Source organism: Lonchura striata, chromosome 6 (assembly GCF_046129695.1).
Source record: "Lonchura striata isolate bLonStr1 chromosome 6, bLonStr1.mat, whole genome shotgun sequence".
Lineage (NCBI taxonomy): Eukaryota > Metazoa > Chordata > Aves > Passeriformes > Estrildidae > Lonchura > Lonchura striata.
This window is the reverse complement of record NC_134608.1, coordinates 47,606,382-47,634,380: the sequence shown is the minus strand read 5'-3', so window position 1 is coordinate 47,634,380 and position 27,999 is coordinate 47,606,382. Positions and strand designations below refer to the sequence as shown.

The 27,999-nt window shown below is 38.9% G+C and overlaps 1 protein-coding gene and 2 non-coding genes across 5 annotated transcripts; all 3 read left to right on the top strand.

Moving 5' to 3' along the window:
* The first annotated feature begins 201 nt into the window (after positions 1 to 201).
* On the top strand, positions 202 to 27,999 carry NAP1L4 (nucleosome assembly protein 1 like 4). 3 transcript variants are annotated; one of them, XM_021526745.3, is made up of 16 exons: positions 202 to 329; positions 4,115 to 4,146; positions 5,154 to 5,215; positions 6,680 to 6,779; positions 7,712 to 7,853; positions 7,960 to 8,046; positions 9,581 to 9,700; positions 10,276 to 10,347; positions 13,993 to 14,132; positions 16,037 to 16,182; positions 17,961 to 17,983; positions 18,595 to 18,714; positions 18,975 to 19,004; positions 20,252 to 20,308; positions 21,453 to 21,490; positions 26,718 to 27,999. In XM_021526745.3, exons 2-15 carry the CDS (start codon positions 4,133 to 4,135, stop codon positions 21,456 to 21,458), a joined length of 1,119 nt encoding a protein of 372 aa, XP_021382420.1. In that variant the 5' UTR covers positions 202 to 329; positions 4,115 to 4,132; the 3' UTR covers positions 21,459 to 21,490; positions 26,718 to 27,999. The 3 variants fall into 3 exon arrangements, 2 of the variants coding, with proteins under 2 accessions (XP_021382420.1, XP_021382419.1); XR_013340188.1 differs by lacking the exon at positions 21,453 to 21,490 and having other exon boundaries at positions 20,231 to 20,308; positions 26,718 to 26,823; XM_021526744.2 differs by lacking the exon at positions 21,453 to 21,490.
* Positions 8,268 to 8,395, top strand: LOC116183773 (small nucleolar RNA SNORA54). Its single transcript, XR_004148466.2, has one exon. It is a non-coding gene; the product is annotated as a small nucleolar RNA SNORA54 (small nucleolar RNA).
* LOC116183772 (small nucleolar RNA SNORA54) lies at positions 11,544 to 11,665 on the top strand. Its single transcript, XR_004148465.2, has one exon. It is a non-coding gene; the product is annotated as a small nucleolar RNA SNORA54 (small nucleolar RNA).

Below are 27,999 nucleotides of genomic sequence, written 5' to 3'. Positions count from 1 at the left end.
GCGGGCACGCGCCGTCCCCTCCGGCCCCGCCCCGCCCCGCATCACGCGCTCGCCTCGCGCGCGCCCGCGGCCCCGCGCCCCCCCCTCCCCCCTCCCGCCCGCGTGCTCTGATTGGCCGAGCGCCGCCCCGCCGAACAGTCAACATGGCCCGCGTGCGGCGTGGCGGCCGCGGCGCCGCCCGGGCCAATCGGCGGCGCCCTTGCTGAGGGAGGGGCCCGCGCCGCGACCAATGGGACGCGTCCTTGTTAGCGGCGGCGCTGCCCGAGCGAGAGGAGGCTGCGAGGAGCCCGGCGGCGCTGCGGCCTCTGCGGCGTGAGGGGCGCGGGCAGGTGAGGGCGGGCGGCGCCGGGCCCTGCGCCCCGGCGCCCGGCGGGGACAGCGGACCGGCCCAGCCGGGCGCCGCGCGGCGTGGGGATTCTCTGTGGGCCCGCTCAGGGGCGGAGCACGGCGGCGACCGCGGCCGCCCCGCGCGGGGGGCTTTGCGCCCGGCCTGCCGCGCATTCATTGTAAGGGCGGTGCTAGAAGCTCCGGCCCGCCGAACGGGGCCCGCGCTGCTCCGTGCCTGGCGGCGGGGAACGCGGGGGTTCCGGCCGCGTGTATGGCCGCGGCGCTGGCAGCGCGCCCGCCCTGTCCCCGCCCTCCCCGGGGAGCGGGGGAGGAGGAGGAGGGCGGCACGGCTGATCGCGGTGAGCGCTGCTCGTGCTGGGCGCTGCCCCCGGCGCTCTCACGCCGCCGTGCTCGGGGGGAGTCAAGGCCTTCGCTGCTTGGCTGGGCTGCGATGCTGATCTCAGCCACGGCGGGCGGTTCGGGGGCTCGGTTTTGCATTTCGAGGTCCTTGCCTCCCACTTAGAGCCTGTTTGCAATTTTCTTTGGTGTTGTAATTATTTACTACACACAATACCAGTACTTGTAGGATTTGTTAGATTCTCTTCAGATTCTTCTTCTGCAGCATCTGCTTACGAGGCTTTCAAATATAAAGGTAGGGACGCGAGTGTGGGAATTACAGATGAAACCGGAATTACTAGGAACATTTTTATGAGGTCATCTCTAAACAAAACAGTGTGCCTTTTACAAAACTTGGAGGTGAGCTGAGTATTGTTGATATCCGGGGCATGTGGAACAGGTTACTGAGTTTCTTCCTCAAATAATTTTTCACGATCCCATCTTATTATCCTTACAGAAAGTATCTGCCTGTTTGTTTGTGGCTTCCTGTGGGGTTACATCTCAGTGCCTCTGAAAGTTGTAACTTTCTCTTCTGATTTGCTGTAGTTACGGAAAACACTTAACAGCTGTGGGCAGGAGTCTTCCTGTGAGTTCAGGAGCCCTTCAGTTTCCTGTTTTGCCCTTCTGTTATGTTTGGAAGGTTTGTGCAAGGCAGAGAAGATTTATTCCGTGTGCACTTCTATTTAGGAGTACATCTTGCCAGTGGATAGATTTTTCCCTTGAATTTGTGCCCTTCAGCATATTGTCCTTGTAATGAACTTTTCCTGTTGTGGCGTGCATCGAGTTTACAGTTTCCTGCAGCTTTAAGGGATTGATGGTGTGTGACATTTGTGCTAGACAAGTTGCAGCTGTATCCTGCCTTGTAGGACAGGGGCTTGATCTGATCTCCCAAAGCTTCATCTGCCCGAGTCATCTGGAAACAGGGAACTGCCCAGGACGGTGGTGGCAGCAACAATGATTATTTCTCTTGTTATTTCCTTGGGTTCTGGTTGATTTTTCATGTCTTCATTGCCTGTAAAGTTGCTTGGAAAACAGTGAGGACAATGGCCATGAGGGCTCAGTGCTTTGCTACAGCTTTCTTTCAACTGGTGTTGCTGAACTCAATCTCTAAAATTACCTTTCCTCCACTGCCCTCACCCGCTTGTCCTGAACAGTTTTGTTGGTGGCTCTATGACAGTGAAGTTAGTGCAAGGCAGCTAGAGTGAAACTGGGAATCACAAGCCGTCTTCTAAGAAAGTTGCATCTAATTATTTATTCATATACTTATTTTTATGTTCCAGTTACCAAAAGCACAACTCTAGTGGTGAAACAAGACTTGAAGTGTGTATTTGCACCAGGGAATGGTGTCTTTTTCCTTGTCTTCTGTTTTCATTCTTGCTTGTTGCTTGGTGCGTGGCTTTTGTCAGAACATGCCCAGTTCGTGTCTGTTCCAGTGGAGATGAATTTTACTGCTACTCAAACATTATTCCATGTTTTCCAAACACACTTGAGGATCTTGTCTTCCCTTGAGGAGTAGTTCCCTGCAGGAAATACAGCACAAACAGCTGAGCAGAAGAATTTTCAAGGGGAGTAGAATCTGTTCCATTAGCTCGGCTGCTGGGCTGAGGCTGGAAGCCACAAGTCTTGGAGGGTAACTTTTAACTACTGCCAGTCTGCATTTTTAGTTGCCTACTGTTGCTTCCTCTAATAGTGACTGGCATCATATAACTTGTTGGCTGAACTGATATTAGGTCAATTTGCTCTGTTTTACCTTTTGAATTGTATCTTTTTTGCCCTGCCTTCTTTTGCTGTGGAAGGAAATAATCATTTATGCTCCTTTATTTCTTCAGCTGCGAGATTGTAAAAATCTGTTTTGCTCTAGCAGGTGGTTGCTGGCATTGCCACTTGTTGTTATGTTTAAGGCAAGAGGAAGCATTTGGAAATAAATCTGCCTGAGCTGGTGGAGCACCTACTCTGCCAGAAGCTCCTTTATTTTGTTCCTGGGCTTAACCTGTAGGGTGGGAGGCTTATATGGAAGATGTGAACAACTTCCTGTGAAATAATCTGAAGTACACTGTTAGTACTGGTGAAAACCAACAAAGCTTTTCAACTCTATTTGAAATGGTTGTGCAAGTGTTGCTTTTGCATCTGAGAGCAGGATTCAGCATTTTCCAGATGGAAGAGTGTGTGCAATCTCTGGGCTGCTGCTCAAGTTGGCATTAGCACTGAGGTTCTTCTTTGGTAGCCCTCTGTTGGAGGCTGGGCCTGAGATCAGCCTGTTTGGCCTTCAGAGAGCTGGAGAAATCAGACCTGTCAGCTCTGGATGATTGAAGCTGCTTTTTGTTCTGACTTTGACTCACAGACCAAGGTCTGCTTTCATGAGAGCTGGGTAGTGGAAAACCACCTGTGTTTCTCTATGGCAGGTAGTGATTACTGGAGTTTGTGATCAGCCTTTTAAAATAGGGGTAAAAGACCCCAGTCTCTGTTACTGAAATGCGTGTGCAGGCTTGGCTATTTCACCCCAGAAAAGAAAGAACAGTAGAATAAGTTAGACAATCTGGCTCCCTCTGGTTTCTCAGGAGAGCTAATTTAGATACTGAGGGCTGGGGGTAGCTGTGCTAAACTTGGTTCCAGTCATTGTCAGTAATGAGATTTCTGCTTCTCTCTTTCCTCTTCATTTTCTGACTCCTGATAAATAAGGAGCAAATCTTTATACAGGGGATTCTGCCTTCCTAGCTACTGTCAAAACCCCTTCTCTTGGTAAATAATTTTCTTCTCTTTGGTGTTCTTTTTATCTAGCAACAGTTTCAGAGATATTGTAGAGCAGTAGAAGCAGCTGCTTGCAAAAATAACCCTGATTAGACAGACATGTGAAACATGTTTTTCTACTTGGGTGATAGAAGAAAAAAAGTGATTTGGAAGTTATTGTAATTCATTAATTTGAACTTTCATTATTTTTTAAGTATGCTGTATGGGCAGATATAAAAAATTCATTATTTACTATGAAGCTGTCAAGGAATTAGAAAATAATGCATTTATGTCTTCCTCTTTGGCATTTGTTTTTATAGAATGCTCAGCTAATCTAGGAAATTGTGGCACTTACCTTCAGACTGAATACCCATGTTTGGCCAGAAGTTCACTAAATCTGGAGTATTTAACAGAAAAAATAAGTTCTAGGAGGTTTAAACCACCTGACATAGTTCAGAAACTGAGCAAGTTTCATTTTGAGTTGGATATTGTGGTAGCTATTTAGTTTACTGGGAGGGATTATGCATGATGAATTTCATAGAAAAAAACAGTAGCTGTTAATTTGTATTGAGGTTTTAAACAATGACCTGTTCTATTTTCATCTTGGGTTGAGGTAAACAAATTACTGTTCAAGCATTCTTAAACACTACTTTTCAACTTGCAGGTGGATACAGGCATACCGATGGCAGATAACAGGTATGTTGGGCTGTTTTCCTGAAATTAAATCAAGGTAGTTAGAGCCAACTGTATATCTGGTGTTCTGTTGGAGAGGTTTTTGTTGTTTTTTTTTTAACCTGTGAAGCATGGCTTACCAGACATGGATAGGAATAAAATGGTAATATTTTTCTAAATTCTCTAAAGAACTGAAGAGCCTCAGTGTTTCTTTAATCTGTGTAATTTAAGCATGCAGAAGGCACCTTTAGTTTATGTAGTATTTTTTGAACATACAGTATTTCTATGGACGTGCTGCTGCTCCTCTGAGGCTTGCAGTGCTTGATAAGCTGGTCTGTCCTGTACCTGATAATACCCATTTGCATGTGTGATATCTCTTCTGGTTTTGTGTGTGAGTTAGGTTTAATTTCAGCAATATCCAGTGTGCATTTTGTGACCTCTAAACTAGCAGGGAGCACAGGGAATACTGGCTGGCTGTTGACTCATGCTGGGCCCTCTCCTTCTCCACCACAGCAAGTGAGGTGGAAGACATTACAGCAGGGAGATGGGGAGGCCAGGAATATCTCTTTTAAAATAGCAATGAATGTTTTTTGATTACCAGAACAGCTTGTTGAGAAGTTGGAAAGAGAGCTTTTACCTCTTGTTCATCTTCCTTTCATACCTGCATCCTTTCTCTTGTTTTTCTTTGTCACTTACACTAAAAGTGTCTCATATTTTCATCTGTGAGTAATAACATTTTCCTGTGCAGAGTGAATGGCCACGTGATTCACAGACTGAATCACACACATGAATGGCCAGCCGTTCACTTAATGAGATTAATTTATCCATCAAAGCTTTTTGGTTTGGGCTTGTTATGTTTTGTTTTGAGGTTGGTTTGTTTCTTTTTAGTTTCCACAAGCTTGAAGACATAAATACGTCTTTTATTAGCATACTTGTCTATAAAGCATGTCTGTAGTAAAACGGAGTTCTCAAATGCTGACATTTGTGTAACGTGATGCTATTTTGATATGTTATCCTTTGAATTCTTTTAGTAAAACAGAAGATACTGCTTCAGATTCTCTGGAGGCTGCTAAAAATGCAACCAACAAAAAAGGTATGAAATACGTAGTAGTAGGTGATGTTACAGAAGTGTAACAAGCCTTTCCAGTCAAAACTGAAGATGTGTTCACAGCTGAAAGCAAAACAATGGTTTTTAGACTAACTGTTCACTTTCTGATGTTTTCCATGTTTAATGCAGGGAAAAGCAGAGTGAAGGCTGTATTTTTGTGTGTTGTGACTGTGATGCTGAACCATTGCCTGAAATGACCCTCTAGACGTTTGCAATAAGGCCTGTAAAGACTGGCGTGTAACAACACGTATTCTTTGTCAGCATAGTTATCAAAATGAGTAGTTCTGTTTGTATGCTGGTTTTTTACTGTCTTGTTTCTCAGAAAGTGCATCTTCAGAATGTGCCTTGGAAGTTTTTATTCTCCATTACCAAGGCCTACAGATAACTGATGTGTAGTGTTTTTCAAAATAATGCTTCTGTATGCAGAAAAGCTACAGTTTGATTATTTCTCTAAACACTAAAATTTGTAAGTTACAGTGAAATACTTTTCGTTTATGGGGTCACTGAATTTCTTCAGGTCTCTCTCATTACTTTTTTTCTTTTTTTAAGAAATCCTTTGTGATTGGCAATTGGAAGTCATATGAGAACTGGTAGACACCATTTAATAGTTTCTGAAGTCAAGTTGCATTGAGAAAAAACAAGTAAATCCCAAATAAATAAGGAAAACAAAGCAACACACAAACACAAGCATATCACAGCTTCACCATGTTAGTGTGTGCTTTGCAATTTTTTGGGGTTTTAATGTCTGAGGAAAAGAGCACTGAGAAAGAGTGGAAAGATGTGAAAAGCAAAAGTCTTCGCACCATGACACTGCATAGTTGTTAGTAAGGGTTTTTAACAGAAGCAGAAGCATTTTAGAGCTGATCTCCTGTAAAAGTCTTCTGGGAAGTGTTGTCATGGCTAAGGAATCTTACAGATTGTAAAATCATCTTGAGGTAAAAGATTAGTAGTTGTCAAGGTCACAGTGCTATGATGTTTATTGTACAGTACACAGAGTTGGAAAGGTTTTTTTCAGGAGTCACGCAGGAAGCCAGATGTCTTGGAAGTATAATTGAGTGGTTCTCCTCCTGAAACTTTGTGTGTGACTTTTAAGGTACAGCTAATACGGAAGGATAGTGAAACTTCTGTTTTGTATTTTCTTGCATAAAGGGAAAACAGGAAATTTGCCTATGTTGTCAATGTACTACTTGCTTGTAAAAGCAACTGAAAGATTTGCAAAGAGAAGATTGTTTTCTCTATCATTATCCATCATTATATTCCTGAAATCTGGTCCTGAAGTAATTGTGTTAGTATGAAAATACTCACTATTTTCACACCTCAAATAACAGTTGTGTTATTTGAGGTGTGAAAATATTGAGTATTCTTACTGTGACTGCTGTAAGACACAGTATGACAAAAGCCCTATAAAGCTATGGAAATTTTTTTAAAAGGGGTTTTCTGTCTTCATAGAAAAGCTGGCAGACCAAGTGATGCAAAATCCACAGGTCCTGGCAGCTCTTCAGGAACGTCTTGACAACACATCACTTACTCCTTCAAGTTACATTGAAACGTAAGTACTGAGCATGATAAAATCATTGAAAAACTGGAGGCATAATAGAATATTATTACTGTGCAATTAAGGTAGAAAATTAGAATAAATGATTCACTAAGAAAAATTACTTACTTAACCTGTGATTCATAGTGTCTTACTTCTGGAAGAAGAGTAAAGTGTTACCTCATGCAAATTGCAACAACAGTTTGTCCTGTTGAATATTTACCGTGGTCATTATTGTTTTGGATAGAAAAAACTCTCCTCCCCTCCTTTGCTTCCTCTGTGACCCCCTTATTCTGACAGGGTGTGTGCTACATTGACTGATGATTTCTGTAAGATTGCTGTCCTGCATGTAATGGAAAGTTCAGGACCTGTATATCCCTAGTTTGAAGCTTAGTTTTATATTGACTGAAAGTAGGTTTAAATGCTGCCTTTAGTAAATACTTATGCTTTTATTTCTTGACTGAGAATAGCTGGTTGTAGACCTCTTTTTAGAAAAAAACGTAAGTTCTATAAAGAGATCTTTGTACATGACTATGTCGAAATGTTTAATAATTTAAAGTGCACATGGGCAGTGTGTGCTTTATGAGTATGGCCCGTGAATTAAGGCTTTCTCCTGTAGAATGCACAGTTCTTAATTTTCATAGATGGATCAACACAAATCTAGTCTCAAAGTTTAGGTGTAAACAAAGGTATTAATTTCAGATCTCTGAACTACACGGGGAGGGTAGTGGCCCCAGGGAATGGAACAGAAGATAACATCTTTGAGAACAACTTGGGTAGGAGAGGATTCTTTCAACTTTTTGAAATAGGTTTTGGAGAAACATGTATGTTTGGCATAAGCCTTTTATTTTAAAATTGCATGTAGTTATAAGCAACCTGTTTCTCAGTATAATGTGAAATAAGGCTGAGGCAACTAACTTGTAACCTTAAATAATTTTGATTTTTAGTTTTCCAAAAGCAGTGATAAGACGAATTGATGCCTTGAAAAAGCTCCAGGTGAAATGTGCTCATATAGAAGCTAAATTCTATGAAGAAGTACATGACTTGGAGAGAAAATATGCAGCACTCTATCAACCTCTGTTTGATAAGGTAGGAAAATTATGTATATAATTTTTATTTCTTTGTTCCTCTCAGTTCTGGTTACGTATACATAATTTTACATCTTCAATTACATTTTTGGTTTTTTTTAACACAGAGAAGAGAGTTTATTAATGGGGATGCTGAACCCACAGATGCAGAAGCAGAATGGCACAGTGAAAATGAGGATGAAGAAAAACTGGCTGTGAGTATAATCTGGGTCATCTACTATGGATATATTGGATTGTCAGAGTTAAAATTCTCGTTCTTGCCATTGAAAGAAGAGTGTCAGTGATGTGTTCTTGTGATGTTATGTCACAGTGTCACTGTTAACAATGTCACTGTTATGGCCAGTGAAAGCTTTACACCATTAGTTTAGCCTTTTTTTAAATTTGTGACTTGGGGGAATTGAGTGGTTGCCTTTGTTGGCACTGTTCGTAACCTGTTAACAGCACCTTCCTGCTAATGGGTTCCATTCCAGTGCTACACGAAACCCTAAGATAATAAAGGACTGGTCGGTTCTCTGCCTGTCTCCATTATTTTGGGGGACATCATTAGCTTTTGTTTTCATAAATACAGGTGAGATACTTGTCATACAGTCATAAAACAGAATTGAGCTAATAAAATGTCTGCTTGGCTGGTGGATTCCTACTTGTCTATTGAGTAGGAGCTTTCTAGATTTAGGAGACATAATATAGTCTGTGGGCTGCCTGTTACTTTCCCAGCATCATTTCTGGAGATGTGTGGTCAGGCTTTGTCTCAGAAAAGCGACCTACTTAGAAAATTCTGTTTGCCATTGTGTCAGGTTTTCTTTGTATTTTTTCCTTAGCCTGCTTTCTTTTAGGTTTTTTTTGATGCTGTTCTGTATTCAGAGTGAATTGTTCTCTTTGTTTATACTGATCTCCTGAGACTTAGCATGACACAATGCTTCATGTGCATGAGCAAAAAACGTTCCTTAGGCTCTGTGTACGTGCAGCATTGACAGGCCATATTCCACACAATAAAATCAGAAACGTGTCTAGATGGGAAATAAATTGCAGTTTCATATTCTTGGCTCATCATAACCCAAGCAACTGCCAGAAACAGCTTAAATATCTGCTGCTATCTAGTGGTGTAAAAGGAACGGTGCAGCTATTTCAGACTGAACTTCAGGGTTGTTTAGGATTGAGAGATGACTTCCTTCTTCTGTTTTATAACACTTGCCATCAGTTATGGGGCAGGAATCTTGTTTCCCAAAACAGTAATAATTAGACACAGCATAATCATTAAAAATACCTGTAAAAACAGCTTTGCAAGTATTCTGCAAAATGGGGAATCTAAAATAGCATTTCAGAGTGCAAAGTTAAATTTTAAATTTTTATATGAAACACTGTAGGTGCTTATGGAGCTACAGAAATAACATTAATGGAAAAGCATTTATACTTTTTTGTTTCTAGAAAGATAGAAAGTGTTTTAATTATTTCTGTTTGTCAAATCAGTGAAGTAGATGCTTGGTCTATTTAGTCTTCATATAGAAGAATTTCAGATGAGTTGAAAGTAAATCTGAATTGTGTATATGTTCAGTTGTGTAAATAAGCCTTGTATCTCTTCATTTGCAAAGGAATAAAAAAAGTAAATTTTAAATGTTCCTTAAACACAGCTTCAGAGATGGCAATTGTTTTATAATTCTGTTTCTGTTTATTAAGTATACTAAGAAGTCACAGTTTAATTTCTCAGTTGTTTCTGTATTTCTTTCCCAGGGAGACCTGAAAAATGCAGTGGTAATAGATGAAAAAGCAGAAGAGACAAATGTCAAAGGAATTCCAGACTTCTGGTTTACTATCTTTAGGAATGTAGATATGCTAAGTGAATTAGTACAAGTAAGTCGTTACTCTGAAATGAACAACTTCTGTTGTGTTAAGCAAGTTGCTGCATTTCCTATTAATAGTCAATCCTTGTGGAGTGTGAGTCAATCCTTTGGTGTGAGACACCAAATCTTTTGAGTCTTTGGAATCTCTGAAGATGCTTGAAATGGACAAGCATTTTTAGTTTAATCCATAAAGGATTAGTTTTGCAAGGTTATAAGAATATCTGTGGATTGTTTGAATTCGTGTTAAATAGCTTAGATAGTTATGCCTGCACTTGTATTAGTGGCTTTTAATGCTGTTAAAGAAGAATTCCCTGGAGTGTGTCTTCCTCTGAATCTCACTGGTAATAAATACCCTGAATGAAGTTACTGTATCTTCAGTAATACATCCTAGCAGTTTTGTTTACTGAAGATGAGCCTTAAAATGACAGAGTTTGGCACATAAAATTTGCAACTATGATTAAGAAATTTAGATCCAGATCTTTACCTGTAATTGTTGAATTGGTTACAAGGTTTGGTTCTTTTTTAAGGAGAGACTGTTTTTCTAAATATTGCCTGCTGAATTGAATTTTACTTTTTTCTGCTTAGGAATATGATGAACCAATCTTGAAACATCTGCAGGATATTAAAGTTAAGTTTTCTGAACCAGGACAGCCTATGGTGAGTTTTCTCTGCATGTTTCTCCTGAAGATTGTAGTATTGAAGTGAGTAGCATTCCAAAAATTAATTCAGATGTCTTTGGCTGTTGTTTGTGGGGGAGATTTTTCTAAGCTGTTATTTTCATGATTTGCCTATGAAAGATTTATCTTAAGCTTTCCTGATTCTTTGCTCTTTCATTCTTAGCCTACACAGCTTTGACATTACTGTAGTTTCTAGATTAAAATTCTGGCTAAGATCTGTCTGGTTTTTTGCTTTCTTTTTCTTTTGTGAATTCAGGTGTAGCTGCTCTTAGTGATACAATTGCATGGCTGCTTTTAATTTGAAAATGAATTGTGGGAAAAAATCTGGGTATCAAATAGTGTATCAAAAGAGATGTGACTTGGTAATACTAATCAAAGACAATGATTATAGATACTGTGCCTGTTGAAAAAAATACAAAATATATTAGATAGTGTTTTTAAATTGTACCTTGTAAGTATTTTTTAAAGTACTACGTGTTTTTTAAATTTTGGAAATTTTTTCTTGTTTAAGTTTGATGTACAGAGACAGATATTGTAGCTCTGCTGCTTATTCAATTTATGCAGACTATACTTATTCCTTGAACTCCCTTTGAAGAGGAGGCAGGGAGAAGGATGGAATTTGAATCTATACATACTTCATTCAAATTTTGTCATCCTGGCTTTTTTCATATGCTTGGTATTTTTTGTTTTGCCTTATGTAGCAATGGTCTTCTGATAATGCCTGAAATAAATGCAAGACAACCATCATCGAAGATTCACATAAGAAAGATGGGAGGACTTTCTCAGAATAGCTTTTAATGGTTAAGAGCAAGTAGTTTTGGGATTCTTTTGGGTTCTATTTTTTATTCCTTATTGTCTTTATTCCGCTAGTATTGAAACACTCAGGCTGATAATTGGCAAGAAAGTAGTATGGCAGAGAAGAACTGAGAATTTAGTTTCTGAAGATTGCAAAGCTTAGGGAGAGGATATGAGATTTATGAAGAAAATGAATTGTATTAGCATAAAATAAGATATTCTAAGAAGTTGGCTGTTTGTCTTGAAGCATATCCATTCAGTGGCAGTTGAATGAAATGGGAATAGGTTTTTTCTTGCCTGCATAATTTTTGTGTTGTCATTCAGCTTTGTTTTTTAGTACCTTAAGCTGGAGAACTCTTTAAACACTGGATTTATTTGGTCTTGCACTGTTCGTAACCTTTTGACAGCATTTTTCTGCAAATAGGTTCCATTCCAGTGCTACATTAAATCCAATAATGGAAGGCTGACAAACTCCATGTCCCTTCTTGTATTTGGAGACAAAGAATGTGTCTCTAACTGCTTGAGTGAGACCTGTTCTTCATCTGTGTGACTGTCTTTCAGCACAATCTGCAATTCTTTGTAGAATATCGATGCAGCAGTGGTAGCTTTGTGAACGTCACATAATCAGTGTGTCATAGATACATTCATTCTGCTGGGGATTAGGTTTTGCTGCTAAAGAAATACATGATAATCAGGAATTTTCTGATTTACTGTTGGCCCAAAACAATTAATTGTAGTTATGGCACACCAAAAGTGGATTTACCTGATTGCAATTAAAGTGCTTCAAAGTCCTGTTTGTTATGGCCTGCACGTAGAAACTTTATCTGCATGAAGCATAAGTGACTCCATTGCTATTTACTTTTACTTATTTATAACCATATGGATAAACTTATATATATATTTTATAATTATAATTTAACTTCTATTTACATATTTATTTGTACATCAGGATCCTTATCATATTCAGACCTTGATGATTCATCTAGGTATAACTTAGGTAGCTTAAAAAAGGGCAGTTTTCTTTTTTTTAATTTCATGAGCACTTACTTGATAAAAAAAAAACAAAACCCAGAGATGTCCAAATGAAGAGTATTGGAAAGGTTATTACAACACTTCAAATATTGTGTTGAGCTTGGAGCTTCTTGTCTCCTAATGAGCAGGTATACACTGAGATGCTGAAATGCATTGTGTGCAGGTATTTTTGTCTTGCTAGCCCTTGGAATCCTGCATGCTAAGTAGCGCCACTGGTTCGTTATTTATAGCCCCAGTGATGGTTTATGGGATTATTTGGGTATGAGTGTTCGTCACTGCTAGTGGATAAGCTAAGTTTGTAACTCTTCCCCTGAGCATGTTTGCCAGAGAGAGATTAGCCTTAGCTGAAGACAGCCTCCAAACCATGCAGCTGTCTGGAATTGCTTTAAAGGGAAGTAGAGCTGAAATAGCCAATGTGAAATCAACACAGATATTCCAGTGTACTGCCGGGTCCCAGTGGCTTCCTGTCCTTAAACAGAGAGCACGGGGGTTGGGAAGGCTGCTGTTGCCATTGGTCCCTATCACTCCCTGACCACTCTCTTAGCAGGTATGAGTCATGTGAGGGTCTTAGGAAGATTAGGGGCGTTTGGGAGACGAGTGAGGGATAAACATCTGTGATGAGCAGGCTTTTGTCCTGAGTTATTTATCTTGTCCATGCATGAATAGCCTTGTGAAAAAGGATGGCAAGGCAAACTTGGTGATAAGAGTTTTCTGGCCTGAGTCTGAGGAATGCCTGGGGAAGTATATTCAGGGCCAATCTTTTGGCAGTTATGTAATTGTTCTGTATGCAGATTAGGGCTAATTTGTAATGCATATTATTGGTAGAATAAATCAGATATTTAAGGTAACTGTTGCACATGCTGTGGCTGGGCAGTGCTGTTGGAAGTTTTGGCTTTCAGTCTTTTTGTTGGGCTGAACTGACCTGCAGACTTTTTCCCCCTTCAAGTCACTAAATAAGTACTGCCAAAAACCTTTATTCTTCGTTTTCCCTTTCCAAGACAGTTTGAGGTTTAGTTTTAGTGTACTTTAAAACTCTCATAGCTGATCCTGAGTACAAAGTGAGCATTGTGCAGGCAGTTTAGAAACCTTTGCAGATCTGAAATCTGCCTTTTGGAGACTTTTGTTTTCCATGTAAGAAACTGAATCTCTGCAAACAATTTTTGGGTGCTAGAGGAGGTTCAAACATAACCAGAAACACCTGCTTCAGGCTGTAAGCTGTTGAGGCATGTTGGTTGTAGGACTCAGTTTATGAAATAAATATTCCTTTGCAGGATTTTCTGTTATCAAAGGGGAAAAGCCCCTCTGATTCCTGGGGGACTGTGCTATTTAAATAGACTTCTGCAATCTAAATTGTGCTTTAATTGGAAATAAAGTTTGATTCACTCTCAAGATCATGATATTGATCAGACTTGGGGGAGCAGCAGAACGACATGGTGTTGTTATGATGTTAAAATGACTTCAGAATAACACATTCATCCCTACTGCAAGGATGATGAGAGGCTTCCATAGGAAATGCAATCAAGACTTCTCTCAAAATACTTCTAAGTATTGCTTTCAAGACAGCAGTTCTGTATGTGAAGATGAATGAAATGTGCTAATTAGCTGTTTATAATTTGAATCTAAGTCAAGGTTGTAGCTTGTTGCACATTTTAAATTCTTTGACATTCATAGTTTCCTGCTTCTGCTATAGTTTGAAATATGTAAATTTTTCTTGTATTTTCAGAGTTTAATTAATTATAAGTCTGCCAACGCACTATTTCATAGATGAAAGTTAGTGGTAACATGAAATTTCTTCCAGTCTTTCTCATTAGAGTTCCACTTTGGGCCCAATGACTACTTTTCTAATTCAGTCCTGACAAAAACATACAAGATGAAGTCGGAGCCAGACAAGACAGATCCCTTTTCATTTGAAGGACCTGAAATAGTTGATTGTGAGGGGTAAGGAAAACTGAGATTCAAAAAAGCTTCTGCAGTAAAAGTGTTTTTTTTTTTTCTTTTTTGCTTACCATGATAATGATGAGTAAAGATAAAATTTTTACTGACTTCAAAACTGAGAAGAGAATGTTTGTAGGGATGATGATGGTGTTAGTCTCAGCATGCGGAACAGATGCATAGATGGAGATATATTTTAACATTGTGTACATTTTAAATTGAACACCTTTCAAATTTAATAGTTCTCTAATTGAGGTAACAAACCTTTTCTTTCCATATAACTGGGTGAATTATTTTTATCATTACCTCTCGCAGACTACCCTCCTCCTCAGTCTAATAAGTAGGTTTGGATTCTGTTGGATTCTTGTCATCTCCTCAGCAATTTTTATTCAGGCAGGAATTGGTTTACTATTATCAGGCAGGAATATATCATGTTTATCGTGTGTTCTTTCAGCCTGTTTTGAGGCTGGAACATAAAGGCTATGCAGTGTGATCCTGGCAGCTGTGGCTAATGCAGCAATTTTTTTAAATTTTATTTTTATTGTGTTTGCAACACATGTTCAGAAAACAGTTGTGGATCGTGAATTCTCTTGTCTGTTCTGGATGTCTCTTGAGTTGAACACCACATTAGAGTTTCTTGGGGGTAAAAGAATAATTTCATCTGAACTAACCCTTCCTGTTCCTATCCATGATCTCTGCTCTATAACCAAATTCCAGTACCAGAGCAGACCTGATGCAAATGAAAAATGGCTTTTGTACCCTATTTTTCTTAGCATCTAAGTATTCTTCTCTGTTGGTGATTATTTTAGGGTTTTTTCTACCCCTTCAAGGATGAGTTTAGGTGATTTGGTTTCTGGGGTTTTCTAACTCACATTTAAGATATGCCAAATACTTGGTTTTGTGAAGGCATGCTGATAACCTCAAAAACCTCTTGACTTTTATTGGCTTTTGAAGCCAGCCCTGTAGTGAGGCAAAATGCCTTCTTGGATGTTTAGTGAAAGTTGTGCCTAAGTAACAAGACTACTCCTTTTTGAAGAAAACGAGTTCATTACAGCAAAATATTTTCTGTTTAAGTATTTTAAAGGAATGCTTTCCTGGATTGCTGATTTATCAAAACTTTGATTTCAATTGATGTTTCCTGAGGAAGGTGTTAGATATAGTACAAGTAGAGCAGGAAAACATGTCCGTGCCTTGTTATACAGGTTAAGTATAAAACTGGTGACTTTGGCCATCTCTCTATGGGACAAGATATTTTTGAGGCATTTAAGGGTTACTGTGACACCATTACTTCTGTTATATGAGAATTAGCTGTGTTTGCCCCTCACTCTTTGCCATGTGCAGTTTTAGGTAAAACTTGTTTGAATGGAAAGAGACTTTTCATTGAGTGTCAGTTTGTACAGCAGCAGAAGGGAACTGAAAATTAGTCTCTTTTCAGCTTGATGTGCTTGGCTGCCAGCACTGCTCTTTGGACAGCTGAAACATCCCTCTCCCTGGCCACTCTTTGGACATGTGCTTTTAGAGTAAATGACACTTGCCTTGACCTGTAGTTAAAGAATATAATGTATAATGTTTTCTAATGGTCTGACTAGTGAGATTTTTTTCTGGAATAGCTTAAATCCTGTCTTTGGTTACAGCAGTCCAATTGTTAGGCCAGAGGTATTGAATTACAGGTGGAGTGAGGGCAGTGATTACCCTGCCAAGACAAACTTGTAAAGCATTTTCATTTGGGAAGTATTTGACCTGTCCAACATACACATCATGTCTAGAACTATGATCTACTTCATATCTTGTCAAGCAGCTTTATCTAGAGAGTGATAAGCTATTTTGGCTTTGATGTTGCTGCTCTGCAGCAACAGTTCCTTCTTTTCCCTGGTGCCTTGTGTTAAAAGTTTCTCATGTGCTGTCTCTAGGTGTACCATTGACTGGAAGAAAGGAAAAAATGTTACAGTTAAAACAATCAAGAAGAAACAGAAACACAAGGGCCGAGGCACAGTTCGGACAATTACTAAACAAGTACCTAATGATTCATTTTTTAACTTCTTCAGCCCAATAAAGGGTAAGTTTGGAAGTTTAAGAATTAGGATCCTTAAAATATGTTGATATATATATTTGTATTTATGTGACTTAAACATTCAAACTGTTTATGCTGCTGCATTATAAAGTGCTTACTAGAGGAAGATTGCAAACTCTTGCCCATCCAAACAGATTGCCCATCCAAACAGATGATTTTGTTCTGTTGTTATTCTTTAGAACTTGACCGATAGGTGTGCAGCGTAAACAGGATTCATAGGATGGAAAGAGTCTCTTGTCGACTCTCATGTTTTACCACAGGATGGCTCCATGCATCAGTTTGTTTCTAACATGCAAAAGAGCTGTTTCATTGTTGGTCAAGTTACAGCATAGCAGTTTCGTTGAAACCTCTGTGTCAAGTGACAGAAGTTTGTCATTTCTACTGGGATTAATTACTGATCCCTGATATTTTGTATATTTTCTCATTTTCTTAGTCTAATGTTAGATGTGTACTCTCATTTTAAACAATTTAGATGGATTCCAAAGCCATTATTTTTTTTCTTGGTCCATCTTTCATTGTCCTCTTCTATGAACATAGATTAGGGAAGTAGTTTATTTTGTGGACTAAAGGGGTCCTACAAGAAAGGTGGTGAAGGACTCTTTGGAAGGGCACATAGTGACAGGACAAGGGGAATGGCTTTAGGCCAAAAAAGGGCAGGTTTAGGTTAGATATTAGGAAGATATTTCTTGACTGTGAAAGTGGTGAGACTCTGGAACAGTTTGGGGCATCCATAACTTCTCTGGGCATTCTTGGAAGTGTTCAAGGCCAGACTGGATGGGATTTTCAACAGCCTGGTCTTGTTAAAGGTGGCCCTGCCCAGGGTGGAGGGGTTGAAACTTCATGATCTTTAAGGTCCCTCAATGCCCAAACTGTTCTGTAATTCTAGAGGTGTACTGAACAGAATGGTTCTTAATTCTGTTGTAGTCTATTTTGAAGTACCTGTCCATCCTAATTATGTATGGAGGGATATGAATGCCTATGTATGTGGGTTAAGAAACATGGGATATATATTTCTAAAGTTGGGAGTAGTTGGTACAGAAATGTCCTTTAATTTTTGTTGCTGCTTTGAGGAAAGAATGGAGATTTGTTTCCTGTTGGTTTTATGTTGTTCTTTTAAATACTCAAAGTGTACACTTTGGGATTAGCTGTATAAGAGAAGACACTGACATCTGCTGGCAGTGGATACATGCATTTTAATTTGAGAACTGAGCCAAATTGTCACTTTCGCAGTATATCACTTGGTAGTGTAGAACAGGGAAATGCATTCTGATTTGTGTTGGGGCTTTTTGCATTGATTTATTTGTTTTTTGGGTTTTTGTTGTTGGTTGTTTTTTTCTTTAAACAAGCAACCACCCTGTTCCATGCTGGTTACAGTACTGGGCCTCTTCTCAATAATACTTTGCAGATTTATGTCAAAATGTTCATCTTTTCAGTTCCAGTTATTTTGGGGGAGAGGAGGTGATTTCACATGTTCTCTGAACCCATCCTTGTAGAAAGAGTGTTTCCTGTGCAAAAATCTTTGACATCCTTAGGGCAGCTTTGATGCTTTAACTACAACATATTAAATTATTATGATTTCTGTAGATTTAACTTTTAATACTAATCTGAATTATCATAGTTTTAATAGCTACCTTGTGAAGCCTTTATAACCTCAATGTTTTCTGGTATGGGAAGGTCTTTATACTGTATTTTGTCATCTTGAATATTGAGGTGGGTGAGACTAAATAGGCATTTCTTAAATGTGTTGTCTTTTCTTTTTGCAGTATCTGGTGATGGAGAGTCACTGGTAAGTGTCTGAAACCGCAACATTGCTATTTGCCACATCCTTTTTGCCAAGTCACTGTATAGTCACTATAGGGTTCTTCTATTAAGCACTGTGTATTTTATTGTTATTTTTGCTTTTGACAAAGCTGGGCTTCACTTTGATAAAGTGAAAGATACTGTCAACTTTTCCAAGTAATCCATTGACAGTTCACTGTTACATGGCTCGCTGATCCAAGACATCTCCAGTGGTCGCTGTTGGGAAGGTCATTATTTTCCCTGCCCAATCAGCAGTACTGTGGCTGGTACCTGACTTGAAAAATCAGTCTGGAGCATTCTGAGTGGTTCTGCAACATTACATGCCAGAGCCAGCCAAGTCTTATGAGCTTTTTAATAAAAGGTGCCTTGGCAGGACACTAACCTGTGTGTAGGAACCTTTTACAGAAAATCTCAATTCTGCAGATCTAGATTTAGATTTTATTGTTATAAAGTTAAGTATACTGAAAGTACCTGTGGCCTGAAGGTCGGTGATGACGGTGTGATGTTTTCCCAAACCTGTTACTTTGAAATATTTTTATCTGCTTCTGTGTATCACATCACTTTGCAGTAAAAAACTTAAACTGACTTGTCTTACAGGATGAAGACTCAGAATTCACTTTAGCAGCAGATTTTGAAATTGGACACTTCTTTCGTGAAAGGATAGTCCCTCGTGCTGTGCTGTATTTCACTGGGGAAGCTATAGAGGATGATGATAATGTATGTATGCAATTAACATTTTGTTTATTAGCCAGCACATAGAAACAGTCTTCTCCTTTTCTGATTAGGCTAGAGTGAAATATTAATTACATGAGAATAACAAAAACTACTTCGGGATAGGAAAGATTCATTCAGCTGTTAATCAGTTTCTGGAAGGGGCTTAGTTTCAGTTACAGTGTTTGATTATGCTACATGTATTACAGCAGAAGTTTTTATGCAAATACTAGTAGAGCTAATTAAACCGTGGGTTTGTTTTTCAGTTTGAAGAAGATGAAGAAGGTGAAGAGGAGGTGAGATGCACACTATTTTTTATAGATTACTGATTACCTATTCCATTGCAGTGCCAGGAATTATTCTATATGGAGCAGAAAACAGTTGTTCATAAATGCTCTTGTTTGTGGTACTTCTTTCCAAAAGAGTTCAGTATTCATGACTGCTTGCAAAACTGTGCCTGGTTTTTCCTTTTCATGAAAGTACTTTCTGTAAGATCATATATCCACTTTTTTAATCTAGTATTTTGAAAGCTGTTTTCTGACATGGGTCAAAAATGAAAGACAAGCTTTTTTTTTTTTCTAGAGTGCTTCATGGTAAATATCTGTTCCTTAGGTGGTAGTGGAATTCAGCTGTCAGCTTTTAGTTGTCATAAGCTTAAAGACTGGGTCGTACTAAATGCAGTTTGAAAAAGGGGAAGTGTGCAACTGCTCAGCATAGATAATTTAGGCTGGCTCTGGTCTATTTGCAGTAATGTTGTGTGAACACAAACACACTATGGAAGGCTTTGCACAAAACCACTAAATGTTACCACACTTAAATGAACTAATATCCTTTACATTTTTTGCTTTACTGCTTTTACTGTGCTGTTCTTGCTAATTTGTCAAAGGTACATCCCTGATTGTTGTGAGCTTCAGCATAGCAGAGTACATCAGAGGTTATCAAGCTGATCTGATGTGAGCTGGCAGCCTTCAGCATGCAGTCTTTTTTTTACTCTGTGCTTAGGCTGTTGAGTGACTAAACATTTTAATATTTTTACTTTTTTAAGCTGGGTAGTGATAAAAGTGTGCATGTGTATTTTTAATTGGTTTCCAGTGCCAGATGTTATCACTTGGATGTAGTTGTGTGTAAAACTGAGTGCAAAAATCCTGCACAGGAAAGCATAGCCTGTGCACAGTAATCTAAATAAACAAACTCTTGGAGGGAGATGGAACTAAAGAATAAAATCAGACATATATACCTATTACCAGAACTAAAATTCCAAATAATTTGTTACCTAGAAGTTTAAAAATTGCTGTGGGACTGCAACAGCAGCATACAAAGGGAAGTTGCCTTAAGCCATACTGAGACCTTTATATCATGTTTTAAAGATTTTGTATTTAAAACTTGTAAGATGCTGAATTCTTTTAAATCAGCCCAATGCTGGCATTTGAAACACTCTGGAATACAGTGATAATTTAATTTCGAGTTTGCTTTTTGTCCATTACAAAAAGTTGCACTTTTAACCTATTTTAATTTCTGTTAGTTTATCTCTATTTTGTCATAGGAGTTGGAGGGGGAAGAGGAGGGAGAAGAGGAGGAAGATGCAGAGACTGATCCTAAGGTAAGGATTTTGTGTGCTTAGTCATAACACAGGCTATAATCATGAGCAGTGTAGTTAAGGGTATGATAGTTTGTGAAAAGATCAATCAAAAAAACACCATAGCTTTAGACTGCAATGTTTTTGTTATCTTCAGCACTCAGATTGCTCTTCAGAGAGAAGTTAATGTTTCCATCAGTTGGGAAACTGCAGGTTTTTGCTTCCAACATGCACTAAGATAATTTCCAATCTGTGTGACTTGCTTCTTAATGGCATCCTTGTGTAATGCTGATACAGTTTACCTTCAGAAAGGTCATATTCAGATGTTCTCTGGCTGGCCTTCAAGCTACAGTTAGTCTGAAAAATCTCAACTAGCTTGTTTGTTTATGTTATTTTCCTTAGAAATTTTCTTTGTCATTGTCCTGATGGCTGCAGATTAGACTTTACATGTCTGTACTTGGTTAGAAATCAAAAAAAGTCGGTCCTCAACTTTGAATTTTAATCTTTATGATACCTGGCTTAAAAGTCAGCCTTGAGGGTTAGTGTTCCTTCTGATAGGTATTTTTCAGTTCTTCAGTCATGGTAAATGCTTCTATTTAGTGAAGTTGGGACAGTGATGACAGACTTGTGTTCATGTAGTTCTTAAAACATCAGCTTTCAGTTTTTTATAAAGACAGATGAAAAAGTGAAAGGCATGCAAAACTGCTTGATCTTTGGATAAAAGTCCTAACAGCAACTTAACATGTCACTCTTCTGGTATAGTTTTATACATCATCATATCATTAGTAAATGGTTTTTGTCACTATCAAGAGTCAAGTTTGTTTTTCTTTAATGAGAAATTCTGTATACTAAAGAAAGTCTGTCTTGTACAAAGATCAATCAAACAGGGTTAGATTGGCAAAAAGCAGTATTCTGACTCTGCTCTGTAGGATTCAGATGCAGTGATGTACCTGTAATGGGAAAAGGTTGGAGAGCTGAGAAAAAATGTTAGTTCTACATCAACGTATGAAGTATCAACATATGAAGTAACTTTCTAGAGGATTTGGTATTCTGCAAGAGAAAAAAGCTGAAGTTATCTTGGAAGGTTATGGTTGTTGCCTCCTGTATTATTTTGTACATCTCACTTTTCATCCATGCTGACAGTTCCTTTCAATTTTTTCCCATTTAGGTGTAATATAAGTCTGTTATTCATTCATACATTTCTAGGTAAGGTGGAATTCCATTCATACCTAAATTCCAAGAGTCACATTTGTAGTCATGCAATGTGGTTTGTTTTCTAGGGTTTTCTGTTTTGTTTTGGTTTTTTTGTTTTTTGGTTTTTTTTTCTTGTACGGGGAAAAGAAATGGGGGAATGGTGACTTCAGAGTTTAGGTTTTATTAGTTAAAAATAGAACTAAATGGGTGTAGGGATGAGTGCCTTTAAATCATATAATTAAAGTAGATTTTTCAGAATGACTCTCTGCCTTCCTGGCACACTTTCTGCTTTGCCTTGGTAGCAATCAAACTGTATTTCATATATACATGATAAAAGATACTGAGACTTGTCAGACTATTTTTCCTTGTTTCTGGTTTGATGTTTCATCTCTTTACTGTTTCTAATGCACTTGCAAATTATTTCTTAAATATCTTCTCTGCTCTTCCTAAACTCTTCTAAGTCATCAGCTTACTTAGTATGTCTTTCTAGCATCTTATTTATGCTGCCTGACAGCAGCACTCTTAAAAACCTTTTCTTGATCTCTCATGATTCTGCACAGGTATTGTTCTTCTGCTCATCTGTCTCTATTTAAAAGAAGAAAGAAAAAGTTCCTTCTGTTGTATACTGTCTTTCACCTTACATCTTTCACCTTTCATCCCATTCCTCACAGAGAACAATGCCTGCAACAGCCTCCATACTTCTGCCCCCCCTGTATTTTAGGCTTGTGTCTTTTTATTTTAATTATTTAGAAGAAACTATAATCCTTCCAGCTCACTCCCTCTGCATAGATAATGCCCTTCCTTGCCTTTGTTAAACTCAAAATGGAGCCATGCTTCTGTGTTAGTTTTTGGTGCCTCAGCATATGTGCACTGGTGGTTCACCTGCAGTAGAACATCTGTTTGTCACAGTGGCTTGTCTGTTGTCCTGCTGCAGTCTGACACAGTTGTGTTCCCTCCCTACAGTTAAAATTGTTAGCCACTGGTCCCAGTTTTTCAAGTCAACTTGGAATTATTTTATTTCGTTTTTTGACACTGATACCCCAGTCCTGTCCTGTTCTCCATTCTTTCTCCTGCTTGTACCATTTTCTGGTCTTCTTTTTCCCCTGTTCCTTGCCTTTCTTTGCCTTCCAGTTCCCACCCTCTGCTTTTCTTATCTAGAATACATTTCCATGTACACAAAAATAATTGGTCTGTTTTCCTTTCAAATCCAGCTTCTCCTTTTCAGTCATTTCCATATTACCTCCTCCTTTATTGTTGTAGTACATTTGCTGCATGTCAACACTTTCTGCTTTGTAAACTTTTCCTCCTTCCTTCCTGTGAGTTTTTAAGTACATTTGAGTTGTTCACATACAACCAGATCATTATCATCTCTTACACAAAGCACTTGTGCCATGTATAAGTTGTGGCTTTTGAAGACTGAGCAGTAAGATGATTGAAAGTATCTTCAGAAGATGTTACAAAACTGGATAATGTAGCTGGTTTTGTGTAGTGTGTTTTTCTATTTGCTTGCATGTCCATTCCTTTAGCTGCCTTTATTTCACCTTGCTGAGGCTGTGCTTGAATTGAGAAGTAGCTGGCAGGGTAATGCAGAGTGCTGGTTTGAATCATGAGCAAAAGAGCTGCTCTGTGGGTGAGAGACTGCATGGGCTTCAAGCTCCTTTGTCTTCTGGGTTACAGTGGCAGGACCTGTCAGCAGCAGATTCATTTCCAGAAACTGTTGTGGAGGCAGGCAATTTGGGTTAGGCTTGCTTACTTAACTCCAGCTAGCTCTGGGTTTACATTCTGATATCCTTGCTGTTTCTTCTTCTGTAATGTAGAACAGGAAGTAAGGATAAGATTCAGCTTTAGGTCCCCTAATTGGACTATTCTATTGAAGATGTTTCAGAAAGGCTTTCTACCTTCTCCACTGGACATCAGATTTAGTGCCTGCTGCCTGCCTTGATACTGCTGTTGGCAGCAGAGATCATGGGGAGTCAGATGAGATCTTACAGGTCTTCCTGTTCCTGCATGGCCACCTTAGCAGATGGAAAGCTTCCCAAAAAGTGAATTGGAAAAGTAAGGAGATAAAGACTTGATTGCTCTTTGAATCAGAGTTTAAGCACTGAAGACTAACAGAAATTCAGTGTTTCCTTTAGGATGCCTTTTGGAAAAACAAAATCGCTAAAACAAATGGCATGGAAATTTTGGGCTTAACGTCCCCATCCTCTAGGACACCAGTTTGACTGGATGGGCAAACACAGTGGGGTTTGTAGGAAAGTCATGAAAGCAGTAGTAACTCAGACCTGCTTTCTTCTGTTTTAGCTCTCTGTTCCTGCAAATTTTAAGTGCCATTTTTAATTCTGAGAAGGTGATGCAGTAAGTGAGCAGCAGTAACAAAAAGCTATATATTGATCTTTGTTAGCAAAAGAGAAAAAAAAAAAAGAGAAAAATAGGGAGTCTCACTCAGCTTGTTCATATCCATTGCAACAGTATCTCAAACTGAAATGAAAGGCCCAGAGCAGTTTTAACTCCTTCAACAGAATAAGTGAATAAGGAATACTTTAAATATATATTTAAAAAATTAAGATTAACTGAAGTCTGCCTATAGTTACTGTAAAGAATCTATTTACAACCAGAAGAATTCTTGTCTCTGTAGCCCTGGTAGTGATCTTGAGTATGTGTCTTCACTGCTGAATTTATTTTTAAGAGACACAATTGCTCCTTACCATTGCCAGTTCAAGTCTCTGTGGTCTTTATTGCCTGGCCAATGCACTTCACTACCTTTCTGAGCTGTCATGGGAAGTTAATGTAGGGAAATAGAACATGAATGGAAGCCTTGGCAGGATGGGGTGATAAACAGCACAGGGGCGAAGGCAGATCAGTGGCAGTGGTTGGCTGACCCAGTGTCACCAAGTCTGGGCTCTGCAGGAAGAGCAGGCTCAGGCTTTAAAGGCCATCCTGAGGGAGTGTGGATGTCAGCTCTCCATCACAGTTTGGAGTCTGGGCCCTGATCTTACAGGAGCCAGCAAAGGCCAGAGATGAGTTTCAGTGTGCATGCAACCGCTGGAGCAGCCGTAACTGGAGGGGGATTGTGGTCTGTGCTGGTGTCCTCTGGGATTAGGCTGTGAGATGCTTTGCATGAGGCTGAGGGTAGCTGAAGGCAGTGTGGCATTTACAATCTGGCTTCCTCAGCAAGGGCAGTGCTGTGTGTTAAAGTGGTGGGAGAACTTGGATTATGTTGGAGTCTCAATCTGAAATACTGCTTTGATATTTAGGGCCTGTTTAAACATTCTGTATATAGGGCCAACACATATACATCCTCAAGTGTAACCTAAAAATAGCAGTATTTGTCTGAAAATCCTCCAACAACTGACTCAAACTGTATTTTTTTTTTTGTTTGAGAGCAGTAATCAACACTGAAAGATCCTTAAAAAAAGAACTTTGTGATCTCTGTGACTCAGTTTTTACAGGATAAACAGTTATATGCAGTAAATATGATTTAAGTGTTTACAGAAATAAGGAAAATATCATGGAGTTTATCAGAAAATGTAACAAGTGTTTTGGTTGATCATTAAAATTTGGTGGAAATGGTTGCAGTGTTCAACCCAAGTGTGTCTTGATCTAAATGTAACAGGGGACCAGGAAGGAAGGAAGAAGATGGAAATATTTTAAAAGTTAATTTTAAATAGCAGGTTTTTTATTTTATCATGGCCCTTATCCAGAGTGCAAAGAGGAGAGGAAGTGTGATGCTGTCTGCACACTACTCTGGCCAGTTTCAAATTTCCAGCAGTTAAAAGAAGAAGCCTTTAGATAACTTTAGATAAAAATGCTGCTGGGTTTTGCCTGGCCCTCAGTAAAAAGGAGTAGCATGTACTTCCAGTGGCAGTTAAATTTTAATTTAAGAGCAGGAATGCTAATTTTGTGGTTTGTGTAAGCATACCCCTTTTCCTGTATTTAGTACCCGATCAGTGCCATATAATTCACATCAGTGTTACTTGGAACTTGAGGCAGATGAGAGAGAACAAAGTTAGCCAGATGTGCTGAGTGAGGAACACCACAAGGAAGAAGTCTGAAAGGTCTCTGACACATCTGTACATTTGGCTCTAAAGCTGAATTGCAGTGGCAATGATAGTGATCACTCTGACCATAAAGCAGTTTTGGTGAGGAACAGAGAAACAGCCTGGGTTTAGTGCAGGTTATCAGGGGCAAAACTTCATGATAAGGAAGTTTAAATTAGTTGCACCTATTCTTCCTTGCTAGAGGCAAAAGCTTCAGTTGTCTTAACTCTTGGTTTTTTCATGTATACTGAACTTGGTATGGGTACATATTTTATAACACAGGAACTTCTTTAGGATAGTAACAAAGAAACATTTTACATTGCATCAGTGAGGTTCAGGGTGTTGTGTTTTGAACCTTTATTTTTCTTTACTAGACTGCAGCAGGTTTCTGTGACTGCTGTTTGTGTATAATAAACTATATTAAGAAATAGTAAGGGGAGAAGCAAAGTGGAAATTCACTGAATAAATTTTCCTGCTTTCTAAGAATGCTGTTTTACAATGGAAAAAAGGCAAGAAGTGCAGTGTAAACTTGAAGTTCTTAGCTGTTTGAGTACTTGTTCTCATTCCCAAATACACTTCCTTTTGCCAAAGGGGAAGTTGTTTAACTACCTAATGAAAGTGTTTTTACTTTTACGTGTTCAGATTAACATATGGACTTCTTGCCCAATGTTAAATTGTTGACAAGTTACCTGCTGGTGATGCAGAACCTAGAAGAAATCAACACATTAATTACATTTTTATCACCTTAGCAGAAAGGGCAAGGCTCCTAAGGAAAAACTCAGACGTGCTACAGAATAAGCAGCCTGCCTTCCTCCCTCCTCAGAGCTGGAGGAGGTGGCAGTTTATTGTTAAAATAGTTTAATAGGGCTGGAAGTCAAATAGAGCTTGTGGTTGAGGGGAGTAGGTGGTGGTTTGCTTTCTTGTTTGTGTGAACCTTGGCCTACAGGATGCAGTGTTAACAGCACAAAAACAGATAAAAAATTATGGGGTACCAAGCAGCTGAGGGCAAGGGGAAACCCAATAAATGTGGTGACTCTGTTGGACCTTTATGATGTAGCTTGAGTATTCGTGTAGCATTTCTGTACATGTTAGTGATACCTAGTTAATTCAGAACTGCATAGCCAGTTTTTCTGTATTTGTTGAAGTGTTTTCTTTCATGCCTGTTCGATTTTTAACTATTTTCTCTTTTTCCTTTTATGCAGAAAGAGTCCAGCCAACCTGCTGAATGCAAACAACAGTAATAAGGAAATACCACTTGGAAGTGATATTTGAACAACTTGTAATAAATAGTTGGATACCTGGCCTGCAGTTCAGGATATTCTATCGCTGCAGCACAATCTTATTAACAATGCTTAAAATTAATTTGTTTTAAATTGCATGATTTTCACTAACTTTATTGCTTAACATGTACAGTGGCAACTTCAATGCATTTGGGAAATATGAGGTTTAAATAAAGCACACTCTACAGCCGTTGGTACACTGTAGCTAAGTATGTCAATAGGCCTTTAGAGCCTTTTGCCCTATGCATAGGGGAATAGTCCAGACTACCATGTGAGGATTATCCATTTTCTTGCTCAACATTGAAAATCGTGGAATAGCAATGTGCTGAGAAGCTAAAGTAAATGGATTACATGTATGGTAGCTGAAACAAATAGAGCAATATGACTTTTTTGCTAGTTCCCTCCCCCCTTTTTTAATGTTTCTCGCAACCTACAAATTGAACTAGTGCTTGAGCGGCTTTAAATGTCATATTTATTATCTCAGTACAACCCAGTTGAGTTGAAGTAATTTTACTTCATTGAAGAGGGTGTCATATTTGAGACTTAGTTGTTCATCTTACTATTTATTTATTCATGTTTGTAAGTACTTTGACAGAATTAGTGCTTTTTAATAGTTTTTAATATACTTGAAAAATCTTCCTCTTTTGCATACAATATGGGTACTTGTAAAACAGGTAATTCAAAGTGGTCTCATTGTAGTAGTCTAGACAGAAGAAACAAACTCACATCAAAATGACAACTCTTCTGGATGAAGATCAAAATGCAAAGGCCAAACTGTTGCTGTTGGTGGAAGTGGGTTGCAGCCAAAGAGCCAGACAGTTTCCAGTAGTCTTATTGCTTAGTGTCCAGCATGAAAGGACCTTTCACTATGAACACGGAAATCTATCAAAATGAGTCAGTTCAATAAATCTGAAGTTTGGGTGTCTTACTTGCAGCACTGAAATTATTCCATTCCACAATTTGTTTTATTTAAAGTTCTGAAGTCTGCAAAACTACCTTCTGTTGTTGTGTGGCACTTGGAAGTACACGTTTCTAGTTTCAGCATCCATTACCAACTTCTGGCAGCAGTTGAATAGCAGCTGTATCAACACTGTGACCAGGCATGTAGAGTGCTCCAGCCTTACCTTACACATTTGTAACTTAATACGGTGTTTTCAATTTGTACAGAATAGATAGAATATTCTATTAAAGTTGTGAAACATGA